We start from the raw sequence: 23,863 nt of genomic DNA, 5'->3' as shown, positions 1-23,863 counted from the left end.
ACACCAGATTCGGAATCTGTTCTGTTTTTCTTTTAAATGAATGAAATAAATATTAAAAAAAAAAAAAAAAAAAAAAAATCAGCACCCCCAGATGAGCCAAAATCTGAAAAACTCCATGCAAGAAAAATCGTGTTGACCAGTGTTATTTATGGCTTTTTGTTTTTTAGTTTTTTAAGAGTCACATTTTGAAAACAATTATTTATACTCTGAAAGTAGGGAAAAGGAGGGTGGTGGTGCCAAGAGGGACTCAACCAACAATGGGGGGGAAAACAACTTCCTTGTCATCATCCTGTGTTTGCAGTTGTTGGGTCTGGTGTTCATTGTGTCTGAAGACACTGGTGAACTTCAGACTTTCTCTGGGGGTCAAAATCCACTGTTTTTGAAATGGGGCGGGGGAGTGAGGTATGCAAAAAGGAGGAAAGAAAAAAACAAAAACTTAATTTTAGCTAAGTTCTAACTGTCAGCACTGTTTGTAGTGACACTTCCATCTGCATCAGACTCTCAAAGTGCTTTACAGTTATGCATCAGTCACCAGATTTACACAGACACACTCACACCCCGATGTCAGGGTGCTGCCGTGCAAAGTGCTCATTGCACACTGGGAGCAACCTGGGGCTTAAGGACCTTGTCCAAGGGCCCTTAGTGATTTTCCGATCAGGCTGGTGTTTGAACAGAGGATCCTCTGGTCTCAAGCCCAACACTTTAACCACTAGACCATCACCTCCCCAAGTGTGTGTGTATGTATGTATGTATGTATATATATATATATATATATATATATATATATATGAGTAAATCTCAGAATTCGTCATTCAGCCTCCCCTTTTGTGAGCACAGGCTGTTGTTTTTTTTTTTTTGTTTTTTTTTTTCCTCCCCCACTGTGGGTGGAAAACTGTACACACACATACACACTATTCCAACCTGGTCCAACAGCGTAAGCTGTCACTTTCATGCCTGTCTGCTTCCAAGTTCAGTTCTGGCCTCATGATGTATTTTTGTAGGAGGAAAATAGGATTTTATTTTATTCTGGGGGAACCAGATACTGTGTAACATGCTTTCCATTTGTTAGCAAAACCTGTGAATGGTAATGGCTAGAAGGTGTTTGATGCAGTTGGTGTACTGTGTTGATGTGTGCCTGTCACATGTTGTCTTTCTCCAGGGTCATCACACCGTCTGGAGGAAGTTGAGGCAGAGGGCAGAGAAACTGGTGAGAACAAACATGTCCGTCTTCTACCTCAGACACGCGTCCAGCAGCAGTCGCATCAAAGCTGCAGCTCTGAGACCAGCTCAGGGATGACTGTTAGTCTTTGGGGGCCCCAGTCTAGAGTTTGGATAGTCATCAAGAATAAATAAAGTAAAAAATGCTAGCTGTCCCACATCAGGCCAGCCCACTCGCTGCCTGCCACCATCGCTTCAGATTGCACGAAGTAGCCAGAGGCGAGGATTTAACACGGTTATTTTTATTGTGGTGTTTATGCATTTGCCAGAACGAAGCGAGTTGTTGGCTGTAGTCTTCGTGTAAAAGCGGGTCTCGTCCTTCTCTTGATGGACAGCCTGCTCTTTTCTGAGCTCCACTTCAAAGCGGCAGAGACGAAGACAGCATCCAGAGAGGAAGTATTTTTAAACCTCTTCAGGTACTTTGGATGTTGCACCTTGTGACACTGCCGCGAAGATGGATCTGCTCAGCATGAGCACAACCAAGTTTGACTTGAGCACTAAAGTGGAAGTATAAATTCTTCAAATTTAAACTAGGCTGAGTTAAATTTGGATTGAGCCATCCAGGCGAAATGGATTTTTGCAGCAGCCTTTCTGGCACTGTCTTTGTATCACTGATTGAATTCTGAAGGTGGGGGGGGGGAAGACACACTCATTAATAGACAGACTCAATTTGGCATCTGATGATGTGCTGTGGCCTACATTTTATTTTCAGAGACATTAACTTATTGAGGAAGTAGAAATAGCACTCATAAAGACGTGTGGAGGGATATCAGACTTGGGATATTTAGATCCATTTCCTGAAGCACAGCATTAGCATGCAGCGCTGCATCAGGAGAGGCTGGACGTCATATTTATGGCGGTAGAGGACACTAACCGGATTATTGCCCAATGCACTGCAGGCTGTGGTGAGCGTGCACAGAGGGCAGCCGTCCTGTCCTCCCCGTCTCGTGCGGATGCAGCAAGAATGAGTGATTAAACTCCCACTGATAAGTGGAGGAGATACAAATGGAAAGAGGATTAGAAGCCATCTGAAGGGCAATTACACAGCAATACGTCCAAAACGTGCCTTCAGTCTGGGCAGCCCGAAGCTGCTCCATCAAGAAGGGCGCGGTCACAAAACATAAACCAGTTGCATCAACTAATTACTAATCAGCTGTTAAACTAATCGGCTATTTTGGAGATCGATTCGTCGTTTTGACTTTTTAATTATTTATCCAAACTCTCAGATTTTTAGAATCTTACTGGTTTATTTTACTTGTCTCTGGCAGTAAACTGAGTGTCTCCAGGTTGTGGTTAATGTGGCATTTGAAGGCATCATGTTTGCACCCTGGAACATTAATCGACATTTTTCACCGTTTTCTAACATTCTGTGGACATGAAAATTAATCAGTGATGAAAATAATCATTAGTTGCAGCTGTGAGCCTGGTGTGTGGAAAAGCAGAAATTTTGAAATTTCAGAAAATCCTTTAAAAAAAAGGTGTGGCGTTTTGTTAACTAAAATGATCCATTTTATCAGTTTTTGAAGAATTGTGTCACTGTACAAATATCACAATAAATTTCAATACTAATCTGAAAAGGTTTTACAGGTACAGTGTGTGGATTAGTAATTTAATATGCATTCATCTTTTTTGTTATTTAACCAATTTAAATGAATTTTTAAAAATATAATGGAGTCATGTTCCTCTGCTGTGACATTTTTCACTAATCAGATTTTATTCCTCTCACTCTGACTAAAACAGGGATGTCCAATTTGGGGCCTGGGGGCCACGTCTGGTCTGTACACACGTCTGCTGTGGCCCGCCATGGCAGTGAACAAGCTCTCTGCAAATTAATACATTAAGAAGAATATTATTGTTTTATTATAGTATTTTTTTTATTTTGTTTTAGATTCAGATTGTTAATTTTCTGTAGAATATCCATTTAATTGTAAAGCAACTGTTTATGTAAGTCACATAACATTAATTTATGCCCTTTGAAGGGAAAGAATTTGGGCAGCTTTGGACTAACGCGCGTTTACACTCAAATGAAGCTACTTTTTTTTTATTGGAAACTTAATAATCTGGATGTCCCTGTGACCTTTGATTTAACCTGTTTTTCCCCACTGGCAACAATTGTTGCTGAAGTGTATCAGTCTTTTTCTTCTCACAATAAAAAAAAAAAATCTCAAAGGTACTAATGCAACTTTTTCCACTTATAAAAACAAATCTGGGCATAAACGGGTTAAGCGGGTATAGAAAATGTGGATGTTGAATCTCTGAGTTGTTGCCCCACAGTCATCTAATATGAGTCGTTGGTTAGAATGTCACCGACGTTGATAAAATTTGGATTTATTCTGCGGTATTAATATTTGTTGACACTTGAATGCCTTCAAAGACGACACTGTAATTGGCAGTAATTTTTGCCTCGCAGTGAGTGTAAAGCAAATCCTGCAGCACAAATTACCTGCCAGCAGCTGATTAAAATTTTCCACCCCCTTGTGTGTGTGTCCTTGTGCAAACCTCAGCACAACAGGCTTTTCTTTTTTTTGTAAATAACTAACTGAGCGTGGGCGAGCATGTTTGGTGAACTGGCTGCAAACAGAACGAAATCATGTCCCCTCTTCTTCCAGTTTGGGCTCAAAACGCGCCCACCCACACTGTGCAGTGATTCTTGTCAAGTTTCCCTCTGTACCGACGGCATTCCAGCACATCTGTGCAAATGTCCTTTAAGGATTATTTTAGTCCATTTCTGCTTCATCAAACATTAACCACAGTGTTGGAATGTCAGACAGCTGACGTTGGAAGCACAAAAAATCCCAAGTGGGTTTTAAAATCAAGGTGCTGCGTGAACCACAGGACCGTCGGCAAGTTCTCCTTCAGAAAACGTTCTGATAGTGTCTCATTTGTGTAATGTTATTTATGCATATGCATGCATATCGAAGTGAACTGATGGAGCGTTTTTCTGCTCAAATAGTTGATCGCTTCTTCTTTTGCACAGGTTGACATCCAGAGGCCAGTGGAAGTGGCTCCGCCCTCTCCTCCTCCCACCAGCCAGTAACCACAAATTTTGTTCAATAAATCTGTAAAAAATCTTTGACAAATCTTCCCACTTATCTTTTTCTTATGTCACTTTTTGCTTACAGTACATCTGTAAAGTATTCAAAGTGCTTCACTTTTTTCCACATTTTATGTTACAGCCTTATTAAAAAAAATGCAGTAAATTAATTTTTTCCCCTCAAAATTCTACTCGCAACAATTTTTTTATTATTGTATTTTTTTTTTTTTTTGCAGTTTTATTAAAGATAAAAACTAATAAATCACGTGTGTAAATATTCACACCCTTTACTACCCTAGAAAGGGTCCTGGTGGATCTGAACTTTTTCTATTTACAAATGATGGAGGCCACTGTGCTCATCGGGACCTTCAAAGCAGCAGAAATGTTTCAGTATCCTTCCCAGATTTGTCCCTTGAAATGATCCTGTCTCTGAGGTCTACAGACAATTCCTTTGACTTCTTGGCTTGTGCTCTGACATGCACTGTCAACTGTGGGACCTTATATGTAGACAGGTGTGTGCCTTTCTAAATCATGTCCAGTCAACTGAATTTACCCTAGGTGGACTCCAGTTAAGCTGTAGAAACATCTCAAGGATGCTCAGTGGAAACAGGAGGCACCTGAGCTCAATTTTGAGCTTCATGGCAAAGGCTGTGAACACTTAGGGACATGTGATTTCATTTTTTAAAATTTTTAATTAATAAATTTCCAAAACTCAACAAAAAAAAAACTTCACATTGTCATTATGGGGTATTGTATGTAGAATTTTGAGGAAGAAGACTTATTTCATCCATTTTGGGATAACGCTGTGACAAAATGTTGAAAAAGTGAAGCGCTGTGAATACTTTCCATATGCATTTAAGAGATGGAGACCTGAGAGACCGAGACGATGGTTTAAAAAATAAAATAAAGGCACTTTTTTCTTCTTTGAATGAGGCGGCCACCGCTTCAATTTGGAACTTTGCAGCTGATGGCATTTTGCAAATGAGATCACGGTCATGTGAGCAAGAAAAGTGTGTGTGTGTGAGTGTCTGTGTCTGAGTGTGCGTGAGCGTGCACACACTGGCTGAGGGTTGAGCTCCAGTGCAGCTGTTGCATCTGTCGCTCTTCAAACAGGTGGGTCTGAATCATCAGTTTCGCAGACGAGTGTGTGTGAGCAAAACCACCCAACAGGCAGGCGTTTTTATCTGAGCAATCTTAGTTTTTTGGAATTAGATGTAATACTCCTTTGTCCTCGTGTGCGCCTTCTCACCCATTTTGGAATTACAAAATATTTTTTAGTGTTAATTATTCTTCCCCACATAAAAAGAACACCATTCAACATCATTCAAGTTCTTGGATAATTAAGTGGTTCTTGTACTTGGGTTCTCAGTGGTTTTAAAAACAAAAACACTTCCGCCGTCTTTGTTTCAGTCCAGTTGAGAAGCCTGAATGATACAGAAAAGTTAGCTGCAGCTGTTGATTCCATACACACCCAACGACATCTGCCTGCAACAACAGCACCGCTGGGTTGTCCCAGAATTCCACACTTGTTCTCAGGAAATGTTTAGGAACGACTGTTGCATCGTTCCTGCTGAAGCACTTCTGAGTAATCTGTTGCTCACAGTGCAGTCAATAATGTTCTACATCATGGAGTTTGTCTGTCACCAGGGAATTAAAGGTTTGTAGACATGACGCTGTTCTTGCTCTTATTTCTGCTCTGAGGAACGATAAGAATCATGTTGCTCCACCGTCACCCCAGAGAAAAGTAAGACCCTGGGCGGCTACCGCAGATCCCAGCAGTTTTAACAGCATATTCCAGTAGTACTTAGCTAGAAGCACCATGCAATGATCTGTATAGTATTTTGTTAACTTTCTGTGGTTAAGACATTATTTGCACTGTATGTCACGCGGTTTCCACTAAAATCCAAAATGGCAACGCAAGTTCACCACATGGGGCTACTGCATTCTGTCTGTGCACCATTTAGGGGGAATATCTTGCACCTTTAGCCACGGCCTTTAAATACACTGAGGAAAATAGCCAGTGGGACACTCTGATCTTCAGGGATTTGAATCGCCAACATAATGAATCCAGTTTAGCACATTTTTATTGAAATCTAAATTTTGTTTTTGTCCGTTTTCATGTTTGCAAAACAAAGTCAACAAAACCTGTTTCACAATCCAGCACTGGTGTCGCCCACTAAACGGCCCCCCCCCCCTAAAAATTGGTCCGCCTTGCCTTCACTGCGCATGCGTCATTAGCCACAGTTCACGGATTATCACCTCATTTCTGCTTCAGTCTCGGCAACAGATAAATGAAGCTTTTGTACAACAATCATTTCCACATAAATTCAGCATTATTTCATCATAAAAGACTGAGGAAGCCATCAGAGCGCTGCGGCTGCATGAGCTGCTAGCTGATGTGTTCACGGTCATTTTTGCCTCATTTCTGCTTAAAACTGACCCGTGCCATCGCTAGACCTGTCAAAATTATGTGCAGTTATATTTAATGTATGGGTGATTCTTTAACTACGGGCACTATTGGCCTTGTAAATGTAATTTCCACCACACCATTGCCTTACAATATAATTTGGCGCTATATACATGTGCTCTGATGTCACTGTTTATCTCCATAGAAACTACCCAAACAATCTTTCATACAAACTGTTTTTAAAGGGACATTACAGTGTTGTGGTGGAAATTACGGCAATAGTGTAGGACAACATTTTGTTTAAAAAAAAATCACAACAGTTGTATGACATTGAATACCCCAGTTATGTTTTGAATATTTTACTGATATTTTATTGATATATTTTAAAACATTAGAAAAAACGTTTCTTTACCATTCATTTTTATCATTGAAGATCAAAAGTCGGTGTGGGACAAGCACAAAACGGCAATATTTGCATATAGTGAGGCTGAAAAAAGGTGAAAAAGTCATCAGACTACTAGAACAAATTTCTTAACACACTTTCATTGTAAAGATAACTATAAAAGTGTGAAATTTCCCCTTTTTTCTGTTTTTCATACAATATGATCAAAGGACATAAGTGCCCATAGTCTAAGAATCACCTGTAAATGTTACTCTGGATTTCCCCCCACACACAAAAAAACACACCTTTTAAAAATCATTTTGAGTTACAACTCGACTGATTTCTCCAAGCAGCTGTCGGGACCAAGTCTTCAAGTCCTCCTGATCAGGCAGACCGACACACGTTTGGAAAACTTTCTTCTGGGACTTTGTTGAACGTGACAACCTCAGGTGAACCTGCACTCAACTCAGCATAACTCTGGGCAAACTGTGCAAGTCCATGGAAACTTAACGTGCTCGGTGTGAGAAGTGGACACAAACCTGTAGTGCCCCAAGACTAGAATGAGTGAAGTGGAAGCAGCCTTTCCAAACTTGTGCCAGTCCACTGAGGAAAACCTGGTGCCAAAGTCAGAGCAGGAGTCAGTTACACACAATCAGGACAAATAACTTTTTTTTTAGCTCCTTAACCATGTTTTGAAGGATTTACAACCTAAATCAGTGGGTTTTATCCCACATCTGCAGCCGAACATTGAATGGAACCCAGAGCATTCTGGGTCCCATTTTAATTTGAAGATGAAAGTTGCAAATAAATGTTTGATGCAGTACTTTTTTTATTCTTCAGAAAAAAGCAAATAAATAATCTGCTTTGACTGGATTCTCTGGCGGCAAACTGTTGAAATATAATGGGTTTGAATTCGGTTTCAATGTCGGATCAGGTGATCCAGCGGTGACACACTCTGATGGTCACATTTTAAGTCAGATTTATTTCTTTATGCGCGCGGACACGCACGCACGCACAAAGCCCCGCTGCAATATCCTCTTTCCCCGCCCTTAGTGGGCGGGGCTAGAATGGAAAATGGGTCAAGTTGGCCTCCCTGGGATGGAGGGTCGGTGTGTCCGGTGTTCGATTCCCGTGGGGTCGCGTGGCGGTGCAGTGCGCGTCTTGGACACGGAGGTGCGCTCCCGGCTCCCCCGCCCCGCCCTCCTCCATCACCGCCCAGACGGGAGCGGACAGGAGGAGGAGGAGGAGGCGTCTGGTTGTAAACGAGGCGCGCACGTCCCGCTCTGGACGGCGGAGTGTGCGCACGGTTGTTCCCGGAGCTGCGCCGCATCCAGCCGCCGCGCCGGATGCCGTCTGTCCTCCGGCAGCGAGCCGTTGGATGAATTATTGCAGAGTTGAGAAGAAGTGCCAGAAGAAAGCTGAGGCTTCCAGAGGAGAGAGTCGGAGTTGTGCGCGATGATGGAGGGATGGAGCGCGTGTGTGCCGATTGTTATTTTACTCCTGCAGTGTAAGTTATCTCTCTTCATCTCTCTTTATCTCTGCAGGATAAAAAGCTTAGAGGCGATTAAAGCGCCGGACGGCAGCATTCTTGGTTTTTATTTACCGAACAAACCACAAACAGCAGCTGAATTTGTCCCATTTAAGAACAACTTCAGTCTGGATACAGCGCGTTTACACGATGAATTTGCTCATTTCTATTTTAAATGTCTTTTTTTGACTGTCTGGACACAGGAAGAGACGTGAGGACATTAAGGTGGACTGTTTTTGGACACTGGTCTGTGAAGTCCTACAGTCCGGCTGCAAGTCTGCTCTGTTTCAGGTTTACACCAAAAGAAAAACCATCACCGTGTCCCAGTAACGTGTTGCAGCGTCACTTTCCTTCCTTCCTTCCTTCCTAACATATTTGTCCAAACCGTTTAGTGACCCCTTGTTGCCTGTTTTTGTTCATCATAGGATAAAAGTGATCACTTGGAGCACCTAGTTGCAGTGACCTTTACCTTTGAGTGGACAAACCGACACAAATCATACCCACAAACCCCCCTCCTACAACAGGATGTCCAAACTGGAGGGGGTCACACATTCAGGTTCTCCCGTCTGTTTGTAGCCTAACGGTAACGCGGGTGTAGGCCTGGCTGTTTCACAGCAACATGAGTCGGTGCCTTAACAATAGTCTCAAGTAGCATGTGCCAACCAGAAATGTATGAAGATCTGCTACGTAGAAGTCTGGACCCACACTGAACCCAATCAATTCACATCTGGAAGTACCGCAAGAACAGCCGATAAAGGGTCAAGTTCTGGTTCTGTATTGGACCAGTTTGGATTTGGAACCAAAAGTTGCCAGAAGAATACCCAGGATGTGATAAATCTCAAGAACCAGGTTGGACCCGCTGCACTTTCACAAGAGGAAGCGCCAGAAAAACAGTCATCAAGCGTTACACCAGGGTGCCTCCAACAAAAGCCTATATTCATTGGAGCATGTATGTAAAATAAGATTTGGGGTTGTTGCCTGAAACAGCTGAGATGATGTTTGTTTGTTTGTTTGTTGCGGCTCATCCAGAGATTGACTTTCTGATTTAGTTGAAACTGGACTGCGACTGTTGGTGCTGAATGCAGGCTGGGTCCCTCTTCAAGTTGGCATCCTGATTTTGGCAGGGCGCCACCTCAGTGCGTGGGCGGCACAGTGGCGGGTGGGCACCGCTTTTGGCAGGAGAGGTGGTGCATCAGGCATGAGGTCAGCGATTGGATCGTCACCAGAAATGACAAGCTGTTTTCTTTTGAATTGCGATAAAGATCGGATGTTTTCAGAGCCGGAGTCCAAAAGGTTCGGATCAAAACAGGAAAATTGCCCGCCCCCCCCAATTAGAGGTGAAACAAGTCAACAGGAAAAAAAAATAAAAAAAAATAAGAATTTGATGATTAATTGATGAGTGTTAGGAGAGAAGGCCAACGTTTGACCTGGTCCCTTTTTCTTCTGACACACTTTTCATCAGGTTTAAAACTCCTAAGAACCTGCACTAAAATCCCTAAATATGAGATAATCTGGTTCACACCTTTTTAAAAATTCCTCTAAACCAACTCTCTAAATTTTAGAAACTGGACGTGGTTAAACTGGGCAGGCTGTTTTCACACTTTCTGAAGTGTTGAACAGAATTAAAGGATTAGTCCAGATTGAACGTGACTGCTGGCTACATGAAGAACGATGAGTGTCGGTGGAAAGCAGCTCTGGTGTCGATTCGGGTGCCAGACTGATGTGATGAGATGGTGCGACTGTGAGTGACGCACGATCGAGTGGGTTCCGTCCTGTCGGGTCACGAGTTCACAGAGGTGTGATGACCTGACAGAAGTCACTCATCACCCAACACCAGCGTGGATATCATTACTTTACAGGCACTGAATCTGTTCAATGGCTGATTTGGTTTTGAAAATATGTCCTGTAGGGAAATGCTTTGGGTGGGTCTCTGGTCACAACGTCCCCCATCCAAACCCCTCTGTGGCAAGCGGCTGAGACAGCTGCTGCTCAGAGGGTTCCACTCGTACAGAAGGCCTTTGTTTTAACAGCGTGCGCACACACACTCCTCGCCCCGTCCCTCTCAGTCCTCTGTGGCCTTGAAACGTGTGCTGCCTGCGTTATCTCTGTTCCACACCCAGGCAGGACGTTTCCTGTGGGTCCATCTTCCTCCCTTTTTCATTTGTTCCTTGTTAATTTGAATAAGTGCCTTAATTATTACTGCGCCGTGCTTTTGACCTCAACAGCCACCGCGCTGCAGTCTGTAACACTCTGTGCAGACCGAGTAATGAGAAGAAAGCTGCGTGCCAAGGAGCGAGCACACCATCTTTCTGTTCTTGCTCAGGCGAGAGGTTGGCCATCCCTTTGTGGATTTAAGCCGCTTTGTTGTTTGATTGATGTGAATTTGATGCACATAGTCGGAGTTTGCGTCTGTGTGTTTGTCCGTGCCTCCATGCTCACACCTTTTGACTAGATTTTAGGTTTCAAACTGGCACCCTGTGGGACACTTCCACCTTAGAATCCAGCACTTTACGCCCTTTTCAAATTTTTGTCAGATATGACCCGCCTGAGGATTTTCCTTATCATACAGCAAAATTAATCATTTTTTTCTTCAACTTTTTCAGTTTCAGTGGTTTCCGACTAATAACTGGAAGACAAACAAACAGGCATAATATTGGAACTGCCGCACAATTTTAGTGGTGTAGGTGAATCCATAACAGAAAAATGACAGCGATTGAGGCACTTTTGATTGAAATACACAGAGATGAAAGTGGTGAAAAATGAGAAAAGATGAAACTTAAAATTACTAATTACCCCCCCCCACACACACACACACAATTTTTGATTTCTAGAAGCTCTGAGATGTAATCTGGGGCTCTAGTAGCATTCTCACAAAAATTTACAACTATATGTTTTCAACATAAAGTAACATAAACTAATCATACCTGAAAAGTAATGCACAACCACTTTCCTTCATCTGTACTACATAAATATACTTCTAAATTTTTCGACCTGTAATCTACCAATACGATCAGTTTGGCCACCTCTGGTCTTGTCATCTTTGAAAAGCAGATGGACACCATACAATGCTGTCAACGATTTGCTAGACCCAGGTAGTGTGTAGTTCATATGTCTGGTCTTTATAACTTTACAATGTTTAGTGCTAGTGACATGACTTTCCAACGCTTTCATGCTACATGACGCGTAACTAGCAGAATCCTGGCAAAGAATGCACAACACTTCTCCAGGCACATCGATCTTGCGAAAACATTTGCAGAGGGTGCAATTGACAGTCTCCTTGCTTCCTCGCTAGCTTGGTTTGCACAACACGATCAAGCCGATCCCACCTGAAGTGATTCTTCACTGTAGAGTCGATTTCTCTAAGTCGCGAGTCATCTATACGGTCCAAAATCCTGTTAGCCATTGTGCTATATTGCTGTTTGGTGCAAAAAACAGAGATGACCTATTGACAACTGGTTATTAACAGCCCGTGACGCAAATGCGCTTGCAACAACACCATCAATACGTAGTACAAAAACCAAGCGTGTGATGGACTCAGATTTTGCGATAGCCGAGTCTGGTAATGACCCAAAAGTAACGCAGACATCAGTCTATAAAGCTGTAATGTGGATCAGATCTGGATCAAACTTTGTCAGTCAATAAAGGATACCATCCTACATAATACTCTCAAATATGAAAGGAATTTGATCTTTTTTGACAGAGTTATGAATTTTTGAAGCTTGATCGAACCCCAGACAGCTCGCACTAAAGACCATTCCTCTACCAGGTCAGCCAAAGGGGAATTCCCTGTTAGCCAAGCTAGTGGGAAGATCTTTTCGATCAGGACCCAGGACCTACATCCTGCTACACTTTACTGCCTGCAGCAATGGAAACAGCAGAAATGTCCACAGCAGCTCTCAAGCGATTCCCGATATTTAACCTTGCATACATTTCAGGTCTGGCAGCCCCAAGTTTTGGTTCGATAGTCTGCCAAGAATTAGAAACAAAGAAAGTATTGTACCACTGAAAACTAGTACAAGGCAGACGATAACTGCTGGTGGTGTTTCTAAGTATTATAGGAACTATTTACCCACTGGTGGTACTTTTAAGCCACTGAAGATTCAATCTCTGCCTTTGCTTTTCATTTTTTAATAGTTTTGGGAGGGAAAGCGTGACACTACAGTTGCATGTAAGCTGCTTTTACTAACGGGAAGCGTGTCACTTCCACCTTTGCTAGCTTCCCAGAGACGCTCGCCATGTACTTTTACATTGTGCCTGTATTAGTTACATTGCAGGATTTTCACTGTATGTGTCATACGTTCATTACCCGCCTCAACAATTCTGTGGCTAATTGAAGCCATTTCATTTTGACTGTTCGTGTAATCCAGCAGCTAGCAAAGCACGACAGGGGTCAGTGAGCCCTCGGCCTCGGTGCCTGTGTGTCAGTCAGCCGCGCAGCGCTACAGTGTGGACGTGTTGTCATTCCCGTTACACTTCCTTTGTCTCAAAGAGACACCCTTCAGGGTGGCGATGCGTCCGTCCTCGCACTGCGTGACAAGAGCGTCTCCCATTTGCGATCGCTCTGTCATTGAGGATCTCCCTCGCCTTCAATCTCGCTCTGCGCTTCTGCTGGTCTCATCCCGTCCTCGGGTCTCTCACTGTCTCTCTCTCCGAGCAACCTTCATTTATATTCTATTCTTGGGCTGCTCATCTCACCTCCATCACTCACTCCTGTGCCTTTTTTTAATCCCGTCGTTTCCTTCGTGTTCGTCCGCCAGCGAGACAATGCTCCTCAGAGGATGTCGAGGAGCACGTTCCAAGGCTGTGATGATAACCCTGTTACTCTGCTGCAAGTCAACACGCGTCAGAGTGAAGGAGATGGAGCGTGTGCGTATTTAATTCACTTAGTTCAAAGTTTGACTGTGTGGTGAATATTGTGCTAAAAGGCTTTTAAAAGCTCTGAGTGCATAATGCAGCTTTTTGCAGTTGACATCTTTAAAAGATTAATTGGGGAATAACTCTGTTGTTTTCACCTCCGTGTTGCTTTCCTGCAACCTTTAGATGTTTTTTTTTGGAGGTGCTTCCTGTTCTACTGTGTCCACTCTTCCTGTTTCTCCCCGCTGCCCTTTGTTTCAGCTTGCCCCCTGTTCTTCCGTCTAACCCCACCCATCAGAGTAGAAAACCTCTGCAGACATTGTTTGTGATTCACCACCAGTGGCCCCACGTAGGAAGTTCTGCCCACAGGAAACTGGACAACTGCCGGTAACTTGAGGATTAAGACCAGGCAAATATTTCTTAAAATGCACTACCTGACGGGTCATCTTCCGTCTGCCCGGGCAGTTTGTTTGTTTTCTTGTACCGGCTGTGTAAGCATTAAATTTGGTACCTTCTTGCCCCAAACCTTCTGGGGAAAATCTCCAAGAACTTCTCAGGTGCTTCTTGTTCTGATATGTTTTTCGCTGCCAGCAAAAGCCAAATCTCTTACTTATATGGGTTAAGGCTCAGAAATCCTCACCAGGAAAGCCCGTAGAGCTCTTTCTGGTGTCTTAAGGAAATATGTTGAATGGAATCAAATAGAAACTTGGCATTCCTGTGTAATTTAGGCCTAAAATCTGTCCACGAGTGGTACTGAGACACAGCCAGGAATTATTTATTTTGTGTCCAATGTCCAACTGCATTTACAGTCATTTTTCTGGTCGCATTAGCCTTGGGGCCACTGAGACATTTCAGTCAAATATCTGCTCTCGAGCCGAACACATTGCTGGGATCAGAGCAGTGGGAATTTTTTTTTGTCTTTGGCTGTTACTTTGAGAAGAAGCAAATCATCTTTACACCCTGAGGTCCATTTGCTTACCCACAGATTCTGTAGCATGTAGAAGGTTAGAGTCAAGACAACCCCTGGGACAGGACACCAGTCCAAGGCAGGTCACTTCCCCAGTCAGTTCTGCTACCTGTGTACAGATGGGTGAACCAAGACAAAGGAGATGAAATGTCTTGTCCAAGGACACAGACAGGGAATAGATCCCACATCTACATATTGGTTTCCCAAGTCCTTATTCCACTGTGATACCTGCTACCATAGTACTCACTTGCCAATTACACGCCTCAGGTCAGGTTTGATTAGAGACTGAAGTGAAAAACTTCATCTTCACCAACAAAGCTATCACCCCCCACTTACCCCAGATGCCAGAGAACTATTAAGACGCAACTAGAGCTGCTTCAAGAAGAGACAGCTGCTACTATTAGTGATGTTATGCTCAAAGCAGACGGGTCAACAACGTACCGATCTTTCAAAGCAGAAGTGTCGATGCAAGATGTTTCAATGCCTCGCTTCACCCTGCAAAAAAAAATCATGACTCCCCAAATGAAGCTTCATTATATCGATGACGTGTCACACCAATTTGAATTCAAGGCAGGAGTCATTAAACTCTCATAGTAAGTCCTGATGCAACTCCACTTTGCATGGAGTCCACTTCACCCTCAAACTCTCATAGTGCTTAATAAACAGACACAATCCCTCCATACTTGTTGGGTTGTTTTTTAGAGGAGGAGAGGTTTGGTGTGTGTTAATATAGTTTTATTGACTGATGACAAGAGAAAGACACAGAATGATTTCGGTCAGATTAGCATTTGATAAGACAAACCACCATCATAATCATCTATATTGTAATAGCCAAGTGGCCGTGTGTGTTTATGGCTTTTATCACACAAGATCCGGGGAGAGCTGACATTTGCCATTTGGGATGCTAATGTATTTTGAGTCAAGGATGAACACTGCGAAAACGGAAAATTGATAGGACAAATATTTTTGGAGAAATGAACAATTTTAGCTAACCAATAAAGAATGGATATTGTGCTGCAATGTACCATGGGAGTTTGGGGTTTTAAATATTGTTATTGTTGTTCATGTTAGTTTAACAGTAGTGTTATTGATTTATTTTGTTTTGTAGTTCTATTAGTTTAGTCAGTTTAGTTATTTGTTATGTTGCTGTTACCGTGAGTGAGTTAAGTGTCCTGTTGGCACCATGAGTGAAAAGTGTTGTGTGTTTAATGTCTTCCACTTGTCTCTGTCAAATTAAAAGCACCTGCTTACAGCAGAATCTAGAAAAGACAAACAGGTGTGCGTGTGTGTGTGCGCGCGCAATTTTAATCATCCACAAACTGTATATAGCTAACAACACTGAACAGTGGACACTGATATTTACATTCTGGACTCACATGCCAATCCAACAGCAGGCAGTAAATGATCTATATATTAAAAGCGTGAGTGCATGATTTTATTTAGTAAGTTCAATGTAAGTACATAATATAATTGTAAATATTGTTCCGTCTGAGTTATTTTCATTAGTTACTTCCTCCAAACCATCAACATGTCTATTAGACCCCATTCCTACCAGGCTGCTCAAGGAATTCCTACCATTAATTAATGCTTCGATCTTAAATATGATCAATCTGTCTTTATTAGTTGGCTATGTACCACAGGCTTTTAAGGTGGCAGTAATTAAACCATTACTTAAAAAGCCATCACTTGACCCAGCTATCTTAGCTAATTATAGGCCAATCTCCAACCTTCCTTTTCTCTCAAAAATTCTTGAAAGGGTAGTTGTAAAACAGCTAACTGATCATCTGCAGAGGAATGGTCTATTTGAAGAGTTTCAGTCAGGGTTTAGAATTCATCATAGTACAGAAACAGCATTAGTGAAGGTTACAAATGATCTTCTTATGGCCTCAGACAGTGGACTCATCTCTGTGCTTGTTCTGTTAGACCTCAGTGCTGCTTTTGATACTGTTGACCATAAAATTTTATTACAGAGATTAGAGCATGCCATAGGTATTAAAGGCACTGTGCTGCGGTGGTTTGAATCATATTTATCTAATAGATTACAATTTGTTCATGTAAATGGGGAATCTTCTTCACAGACTAAGGTTAATTATGGAGTTCCACAAGGTTCTGTGCTAGGACCAATTTTATTCACTTTATACATGCTTCCCTTAGGCAGTATTATTAGACAGCATTGCTTAAATTTTCATTGTTACGCAGATGATACTCAGCTTTATCTATCCATGAAACCAGAGGACAAACACCAATTAGCTAAACTGCAGGATTGTCTTACAGACATAAAGACATGGATGACCTCTAATTTCCTGCTTTTAAACTCAGATAAAACTGAAGTTATTGTACTTGGCCCCACAAATCTTAGAAACATGGTGTCTAACCAGATCCTTACTCTGGATGGCATTACCCTGACCTCTAGTAATACTGTGAGAAATCTTGGAGTCATTTTTGATCAGGATATGTCATTCAATGCGCATATTAATCAAATATGTAGGACTGCTTTTTTGCATTTGTGCAATATCTCTAAAATTAGAAAGGTCTTGTCTGAGAGTGATGCTGAAAAACTAATTCATGCATTTATTTCCTCTAGGCTGGACTATTGTAATTCATTATTATCAGGTTGTCCTAAAAGTTCCCTGAAAAGCCTTCAGTTAATTCAAAATGCTGCAGCTAGAGTGCTGACAGGGAGTAGAAGGAGAGAGCATATCTCACCCATATTGGCCTCTCTTCATTGGCTTCCTATTAATTCTAGAATAGAATTTAAAATTCTTCTTCTTACTTATAAGGTTTTGAATAATCAGGTCCCATCTTATCTTAGGGACCTCATAGTACCATATCACCCCAATAGAGCGCTTCGCTCTCAGACTGCAGGCTTACTTGTAGTTCCTAGGGTTTGTAAGAGTAGAATGGGAGGCAGAGCCTTCAGCTTTCAGGCTCCTCTCCTGTGGAACCAGCTCCCAATTCGGATCAGGGAGACAGACACCCTCTCTACTTTTAAGATTAGGCTTAAAACTTTCCTTTTTGCTAAAGCTTATAGTTAGGGCTGGATCAGGTGACCCTGAACCATCCCTTAGTTATGCTGCTATAGACTTAGACTGCTGGGGGGTTCCCATGATGCACTGAGTGTTTCTTTCTCTTTTTGCTCTGTATGCACCACTCTGCATTTAATCATTAGTGATTGATCTCTGCTCCCCTCCACAGCATGTCTTTTTCCTGGTTCTCTCCCTCAGCCCCAACCAGTCCCAGCAGAAGACTGCCCCTCCCTGAGCCTGGTTCTGCTGGAGGTTTCTTCCTGTTAAAAGGGAGTTTTTCCTTCCCACTGTCGCCAAGTGCTTGCTCACAGGGGGTGGTTTTGACAGTTGGGGTTTTTCTGTAATTATTGTATGGCTTTGCCTTGCAATATGAAGCACCTTGGGGCAACTGTTTGTTGTGATTTGGCGCTATATAAATGAAATTGATTTGATTTGATTTAAATACAGTTGTATGCAAAAGTTTTGGCACCCCTGATAATTTTCATGATTTTCCTTTATAAATCATTGGTTGTCTGGATCAGAAATTTCAGTTAAATATATCATATTATTTTAGGAAGGTGACAATATAGCAGATGAACACACACTGATATTTGAAAAGTGAAATGAAGTTTCTAGTGTTTACAGAAAGTGTGCAATAATTATTTAAGCAAAATTAGGCAGGTGCATAAATTTGAGCACCCCTGTCACTTTATTGATTTGAATACATTTAGCACTAATTATTGGAACAGAAAATTGGTTTGGTAAGCTTAATGACCCTCGACCTCCTTACACAGGTGAATCCAGTCATGAGAAAGGGCATTTAAGGTGGCCATTTACAAATGTTTCTCCTGTTTGTATCTATTCTAATGAGTGGCAACATGGGAGCCTCTAAACTACTCTCAAATGACCTGAAAACAAAGATTGTTCAACATCATGGTTTAGGGGAAGAAAACAAAAAGCTATCTCAGAGATTTCAGCTGTCAGTTTCCACTGTGAGGAACATAGTGAGGAAATGGAAGACCACAGGCACAGTACCAGTTAAGACCTGAAGTGCCAGGCCAAGAAAAATCTCATAAGATGAAGCAAAGGATTGTGAGAACAGTCATAGTCAACCCACAGACCTGCTCCAATGACCTACAGCATGATTGTTCTGCAAATAGTGTCTCTGTGCATCCTTTAACTATACAGTGCACTTTGAAAGAGAGTTAATGCAGAGGAAACCTTTTCAGCATACATGCTACAAACAGTTGCTTGAGGTATGCCAAAGCACATTTGGACAAGCCAGCTTAATTTTGGAATAAGGTGCTGTGAACTGATGAAACTAAAACTGAGTTATTTGTATATAACAAGGGGTGGTATGCATGGCTGAAAAAGAACCCAGCATTCCCAGAAAAACACTTGCTACCTACAGTAAAATTTGGAGGTGGTTCCATCATGCTGTGGGGCTGTGTGGCCAGTGCAGGTACTCGGAATCTTGTTAAAGTTGAGCACCATGCTGCTCAGGATTTGGGTATTTTTATTTTAAAATGCCACCAAACAGTTTATTATCAAAATAGTTGTTGATTAATTTAATAGTTGATTTATTATTGATTAAGGGTACTGGTGGCAGCCAAGTGGTTAAGTGCGCTTGTTTCCAGTGTAAAAGGTTCCTGGTTCAAAGCCACCACTGCCCATTCTCCATGTAATCTGGAGTTGCATCAGGAAAGGCATCTGGTGTAAAACCTCTGTCAACTCAACATGCAGATCCTACTTGGTTCTGCTGTGGCAACCCTAGTGGACTTATTTTTGTTCATTGATTAGAGCACACAAACAGTGGTTCTTAAGTTACGGACAAGTGGAATATGTATTGTGCATCCGGAAAGTATTCACGGCGCTGCACTTTTTCCGCATTTTATGTTACAGCCTTATTTCAAAATATAGTAAATTCATTTTTTTCCTTCAACATTCTACTCACAACACCCCATAATAGCAACATGAAAAACACTTTTAGAACTTTTGCAAATTTATTAAAAATAACAAACTAAGAAATCACATGCACATAAGTATTCCCCTTTGCTCAATGCTTTGTTGATGCACCTTTGGCAACAATTACAGCCTCAAGTCTTCTTGAATATGATGCCACAAGCTTGGCGCACCTATCTTTGAGCAGTTTTGCTCACTCCTCTTTGCAGCAACTCTCAAGCGCCGTCAGGTTGGATGGGGAGCGTCGGTGCTCAACCATTTAAGATCTCTCCAGAGATGTTCAATCAGATTCAGTTCTGGGCTCTGGCTGGACCACTCAAGGACATTCACAGAGTTGTCGTGAAGCCACTCCTTTGATATCTTGTCTGTGTGCTTAGGGTTGTCCTGCTGAAAGATTAACTGTCGTCCCGGTCTGAGGTCAAGAGTACTCTGTAGCAGGTTTTCATCCAGGATGTCTCTGTTCATTGCTGCATTCATCTTTCCCTCAATCCTGACTAGTCTCCCAGTTCCTGTTGCTGAAAAACATCCCCACAGCATGACGCTGCCACCACCATGCTTCACTGTAGCGATGGTGCCTGGTTTCCTCGAAACATGACACCTGGCATTCACACTAAAGAGTTCAATCTTTATTTCATCAGACCAGAGAATTTTGTTTCTCATGGACTGAGAGTCCTTCAGGTGCCTTTTGGCAAACTCCAGGTGGGCTGCCATGTGCCTTTTACTGAGGAGTGGCTTCCGTCTGGCCACTCTACCATACAGGCCTGATTGGTGGATTGCTGTGGAGATGGTTGTCCTTCTGGAAGGTTCTTCTCTCTCCACAGAGGAATGCTGGAGCTCTGACAAAGTGACCATCGGGTTCTTTGTCACCTCTATGACTAAGACCCTTCTCCCCCAGTCACTCAGTTTAGACGAGTGACCAGCTCTAGGAAGAGTCCTGGTGGATCCGACCATCTTCCATTTATGGATGATGGATGCCACTGTGCTCACTGGGACCTTCAAAGCAGCAGAAATGTCTCTGTACCCTTCTCCAGATTTGTGCCTTGAGACAATCCTGTCTCGGAGGTCTACAGACAATTCCTTTAACTTCATGCTGGGTTTGTGCTCTGATTGTCAACTGTGGGACCTTGTTTTCCAAATCATGTTCAGTCAACTGAATTTACCCCAGGTGGAGTCCAGTTAAGCTGTAGAAACATCTCAAGGATGATCAGTGGAAACAGGACGCACCTGTGCGTAATTTTGAGCTTCATGGCAAAGGCTGCAAATACATATGTGATTTCTTAGTTATTTTGAATCAATTTGCAAAAATCTTAAAAAAAAAACCCCAAACAAAACCCTTCTTTTCACATTGTCATTATGGGGTATTGTGTTTTGAATTTTGAGGGAAAATATGGATTTCATTTCAGTTTATTGTAGTGGTACAAGAAGAAACATCGGTAACCCCCACTTCCCCCCAAATGATGCTCCTCTCTTCTGTGGCACTTTCGTTGCTCTAAATTAGACATTTTCACATCTTCAATATTGAATTGTTAATTTTTTTTGTCCTTAATGCACTCAGAGCCCTCGAGGCACATTCAAGTTTTATTGTGCATTTTCAAAAATACATGACCCGCAGTGTTAAAACATGTGCAAGGACAAGACACCCCCCTTCCCCCCATGACCCTTTGTTAGAATACGTGGGTTTAGAAACATTTGATCCTAAAGTTGTCTTCATTTTTTTCTTGTTCAGTCATGAGGACTGAAACCTGCGCATACATATGAAGCAGATTTTGTGGAGATGCAGCGCTTTGATCTTTGTCTGCGTGTTCTGTGATGACCTTTAACCCTGAAAGCAGTCTGCCCACAAGACAGCTTCCTGCTCCCACTTCCTGTTTTGTCAGTGACGCGCGCGGCTGTGAAGGAAACGTAGAACAGGGAGCATCCGGTTTCCAGTTCGATGAACTCGTTTGGAGACATTCTAACCCGTTGAAAGGAAGCTTTAACCAATCAGGATTAAATTAGAGGACAGATCAATCCTGACTTTAGTTCATTGCTCCGCTGTCCACAGATGCTCATTAAGCGCTTCTCCCCATTCACCTCGCCCCCTAATGGCTGACGAGTGATACTGCTTTGTCAAGTGCTCTCACCTGTCTTTTATTTTGTTTCATGTCTCTGCTCTCCATCAGGTTCCCCCACCGTTCCTGTTATCGTGTCGACCAGCAGACACAAGGTGGAGGTGCGCGAGTCTACAGGTGAGCGCATCAAAGCGTCCCGTCTGATTGTTTCTCTCTGATGAACTAAAAATAGGCTGAAGTGTTAAAAATACTTCAGTGTGAAGTGGTTGTTCTCCCAGCAGATGCGGTGCTGTCCTGCATGTTCCAAACAGAAAGTGATCCAAACCCACGCATCGAGTGGAAGAAGAAGGGGAAAGATGTGTCCTTTGTGTACTATGAAGGACACTTCAGAGGTGAGACCGCAGCCTTGTAGTCTTTATCCTTGGAGCGATCGCTGGCTTTAATCAGTCCGCGCAAGCAGCTGGCAGCCTGTTTGTCACAGACCATGTCGGAGTGTGTGATAAAACTGCACAGATTTAGTGAGATGGGTTTTTATCCCTTGGTTCAAATGTCAGTGAAGGGGGTGTGTCATACCCTGTGGCCTCTATGTATTAATGAAAATTACAAAAAAAAAACAAAAACAAAAAAAACATCAAGCTACATTTCTTTAATTTGTCCAAGACCACGGTCCAGTTTGGGGGGGAAAGTGTTTGCTTGGTCTAAGGTCACAGATCATGTTAGCATTCTTTTTGTGCAGATCCCAAGAAATTGCTCATATTTCACTATGTTTGGGTAAATTGGGAGGCTAAGCCAAGGTGTCACTTTTTGCTAGTGAACGTTCCGCAAGAAAAAATTCACACTATAGTTAAAAAAAAAAAATCCAGGCTAGCCTTTAAATCACTCGTACTTGAACAGCATTAGATAACGTAGCACACTGTTGATGCTCAAGGTCAGTCTTCTGTCATTTTTATCCTTTTTTTTTATCAGAGATCGAAAGTGACAGAATAACAATAATGTATCGTCAAAAGTCATCCTAGACTTGTAATCATGTTTAAAATACTTCAGATATTATGGAATGCTATTGGAGCTCAATGTCAGCCTTCTGTTTGACCTGCTTTTGTGAGGTTAAAGTTCAAAGTAACTAACAATAATTCAGTGTTGTGAAAGTCATGATACACTTTTGAAATTATGTTGTGAATCTGCTACCATTCTTAGATGTGAGAAGCTCATGGTTACACTTAGTTTTGACTTTTTTCCCCTAGTTGAAAGGTCACTGAGAACAATATTCACACTTTATAATTTACCAAAAAAAAATTAGGATTAGCTTCTCACATCAGTCATTCTTAAAGAGCTTAACAAAGCACTATTGATGGTCAGTCATGCTTTTCCTTTTATCTTTTGCCTCGGTCAAAGTTCATATTAACTGAAGTTATCTCTGCCTTTTGAAAATTGAAGATAAACTTTTGAAATCACTTCACCATCTTCGGAAAATGTAGGAGTTGTCTTTCTATTGAAGCCCAAGGTCATACTCCAATTGATGGTCTGTTTTTTGCTAAGCTAAAGGTTACAGGAAATGATATTACTGGCATATAATATAAAAACTCATGCCAGGCATTGCATATCATTGCTTTTTCATCATTACTTTATCATGTCAGCTGCGACATTTGATGCATTTCTCTTGGCAGGAGCCAGCATGCAGGTGCCTCACTGTCGAGCAACCCAGCAGCTGGTGAAGACAAAGGGGATGTGACCTTGGCAGTCTGTCTGGCTGCAGAAGATAGATTGTTTTGAGAGGTGGGGATGGACTGGTAGTCTGCCTGGGTGGTTGCATTGTAGTACTCAATGTGGCACCGTGGAGGTGGCATCTCGCAGCAGCAGCAGCACATGCTCCCATACCTGACCTGTTTGAACAACTTAAGATATCCTGAGGTGTTTTTTCTCAAGGTCATGCTCCTATTTTTGATCTACCTTCTGCTCCACTAGTTAGACGGAATAGTGTTAGTACTGTGGGATGTTTAAAAATTATGTTTATTTAAACAAATTGAGACATCCTGAGATGTTGATTCTCAAGGTCATACTCCTTGCACTACAATTTAAGATATGCGAGCATGCTATTTGAGCTCAAGGTTCAACTAAAGGATAGAGATGGTGGTCCTATATGAGATATATATATATATATATATATATATATATATATATATATATATACTCAACAAAAATATAAACGCAACACTTTTGGTTTTGCTCCCATTTTGTATGAGATGAACTCAAAGATCTAAAACCTTTTCCACATACACAATATCACCATTTCCCTCAAATATTGTTCACAAACCAGTCTAAATCTGTGATAGTGAGCACTTCTCCTTTGCTGAGATAATCCATCCCACCTCACAGGTGTGCCATATCAAGATGCTGATTAGACACCATGATTAGTGCACAGGTGTGCCTTAGACTGCCCACAATAAAAGGCCACTCT

General features: G+C 42.1%; 2 protein-coding genes across 5 annotated transcripts in view; both read left to right on the top strand.

Moving 5' to 3' along the window:
* mrpl39 (mitochondrial ribosomal protein L39) overlaps nucleotides 1–4,286 on the top strand; it is a 30,318-nt gene extending 26,032 nt beyond the window's left edge. The window contains exons 9-10 of the mRNA XM_034177294.1: nucleotides 1,160–1,207; nucleotides 4,196–4,286. Of these exons, the coding sequence (XP_034033185.1) occupies nucleotides 1,160–1,207; nucleotides 4,196–4,255 (108 nt within the window). The 3' untranslated portion in view covers nucleotides 4,256–4,286. The remainder of the gene's footprint in view (nucleotides 1–1,159; nucleotides 1,208–4,195) is intronic.
* Nucleotides 4,287–8,274: 3,988 nt separating this feature from the next.
* Nucleotides 8,275–23,863, top strand: part of jam2a (junctional adhesion molecule 2a) — a 28,491-nt gene continuing 12,902 nt past the window's right edge. For 2 of the 4 annotated variants that reach the window (XM_034177249.1, XM_034177257.1), the window contains exons 1-3: nucleotides 8,276–8,548; nucleotides 21,520–21,585; nucleotides 21,690–21,800. In XM_034177249.1, the coding sequence (XP_034033140.1) occupies nucleotides 8,497–8,548; nucleotides 21,520–21,585; nucleotides 21,690–21,800 (229 nt within the window). In that variant the 5' untranslated portion in view covers nucleotides 8,276–8,496. Of the gene's footprint in view, nucleotides 8,549–21,519; nucleotides 21,586–21,689; nucleotides 21,801–23,863 lie in introns of all 4 variants that reach the window. The other 2 variants (XM_034177242.1, XM_034177265.1) reach the window with 2 other exon arrangements.

This window comes from Thalassophryne amazonica, chromosome 1 (assembly GCF_902500255.1).
Source record: "Thalassophryne amazonica chromosome 1, fThaAma1.1, whole genome shotgun sequence".
Lineage (NCBI taxonomy): Eukaryota > Metazoa > Chordata > Actinopteri > Batrachoidiformes > Batrachoididae > Thalassophryne > Thalassophryne amazonica.
The sequence above is the reverse complement of the archived record's forward strand: the minus strand, read 5'-3'. Positions and strand labels throughout refer to the sequence as shown.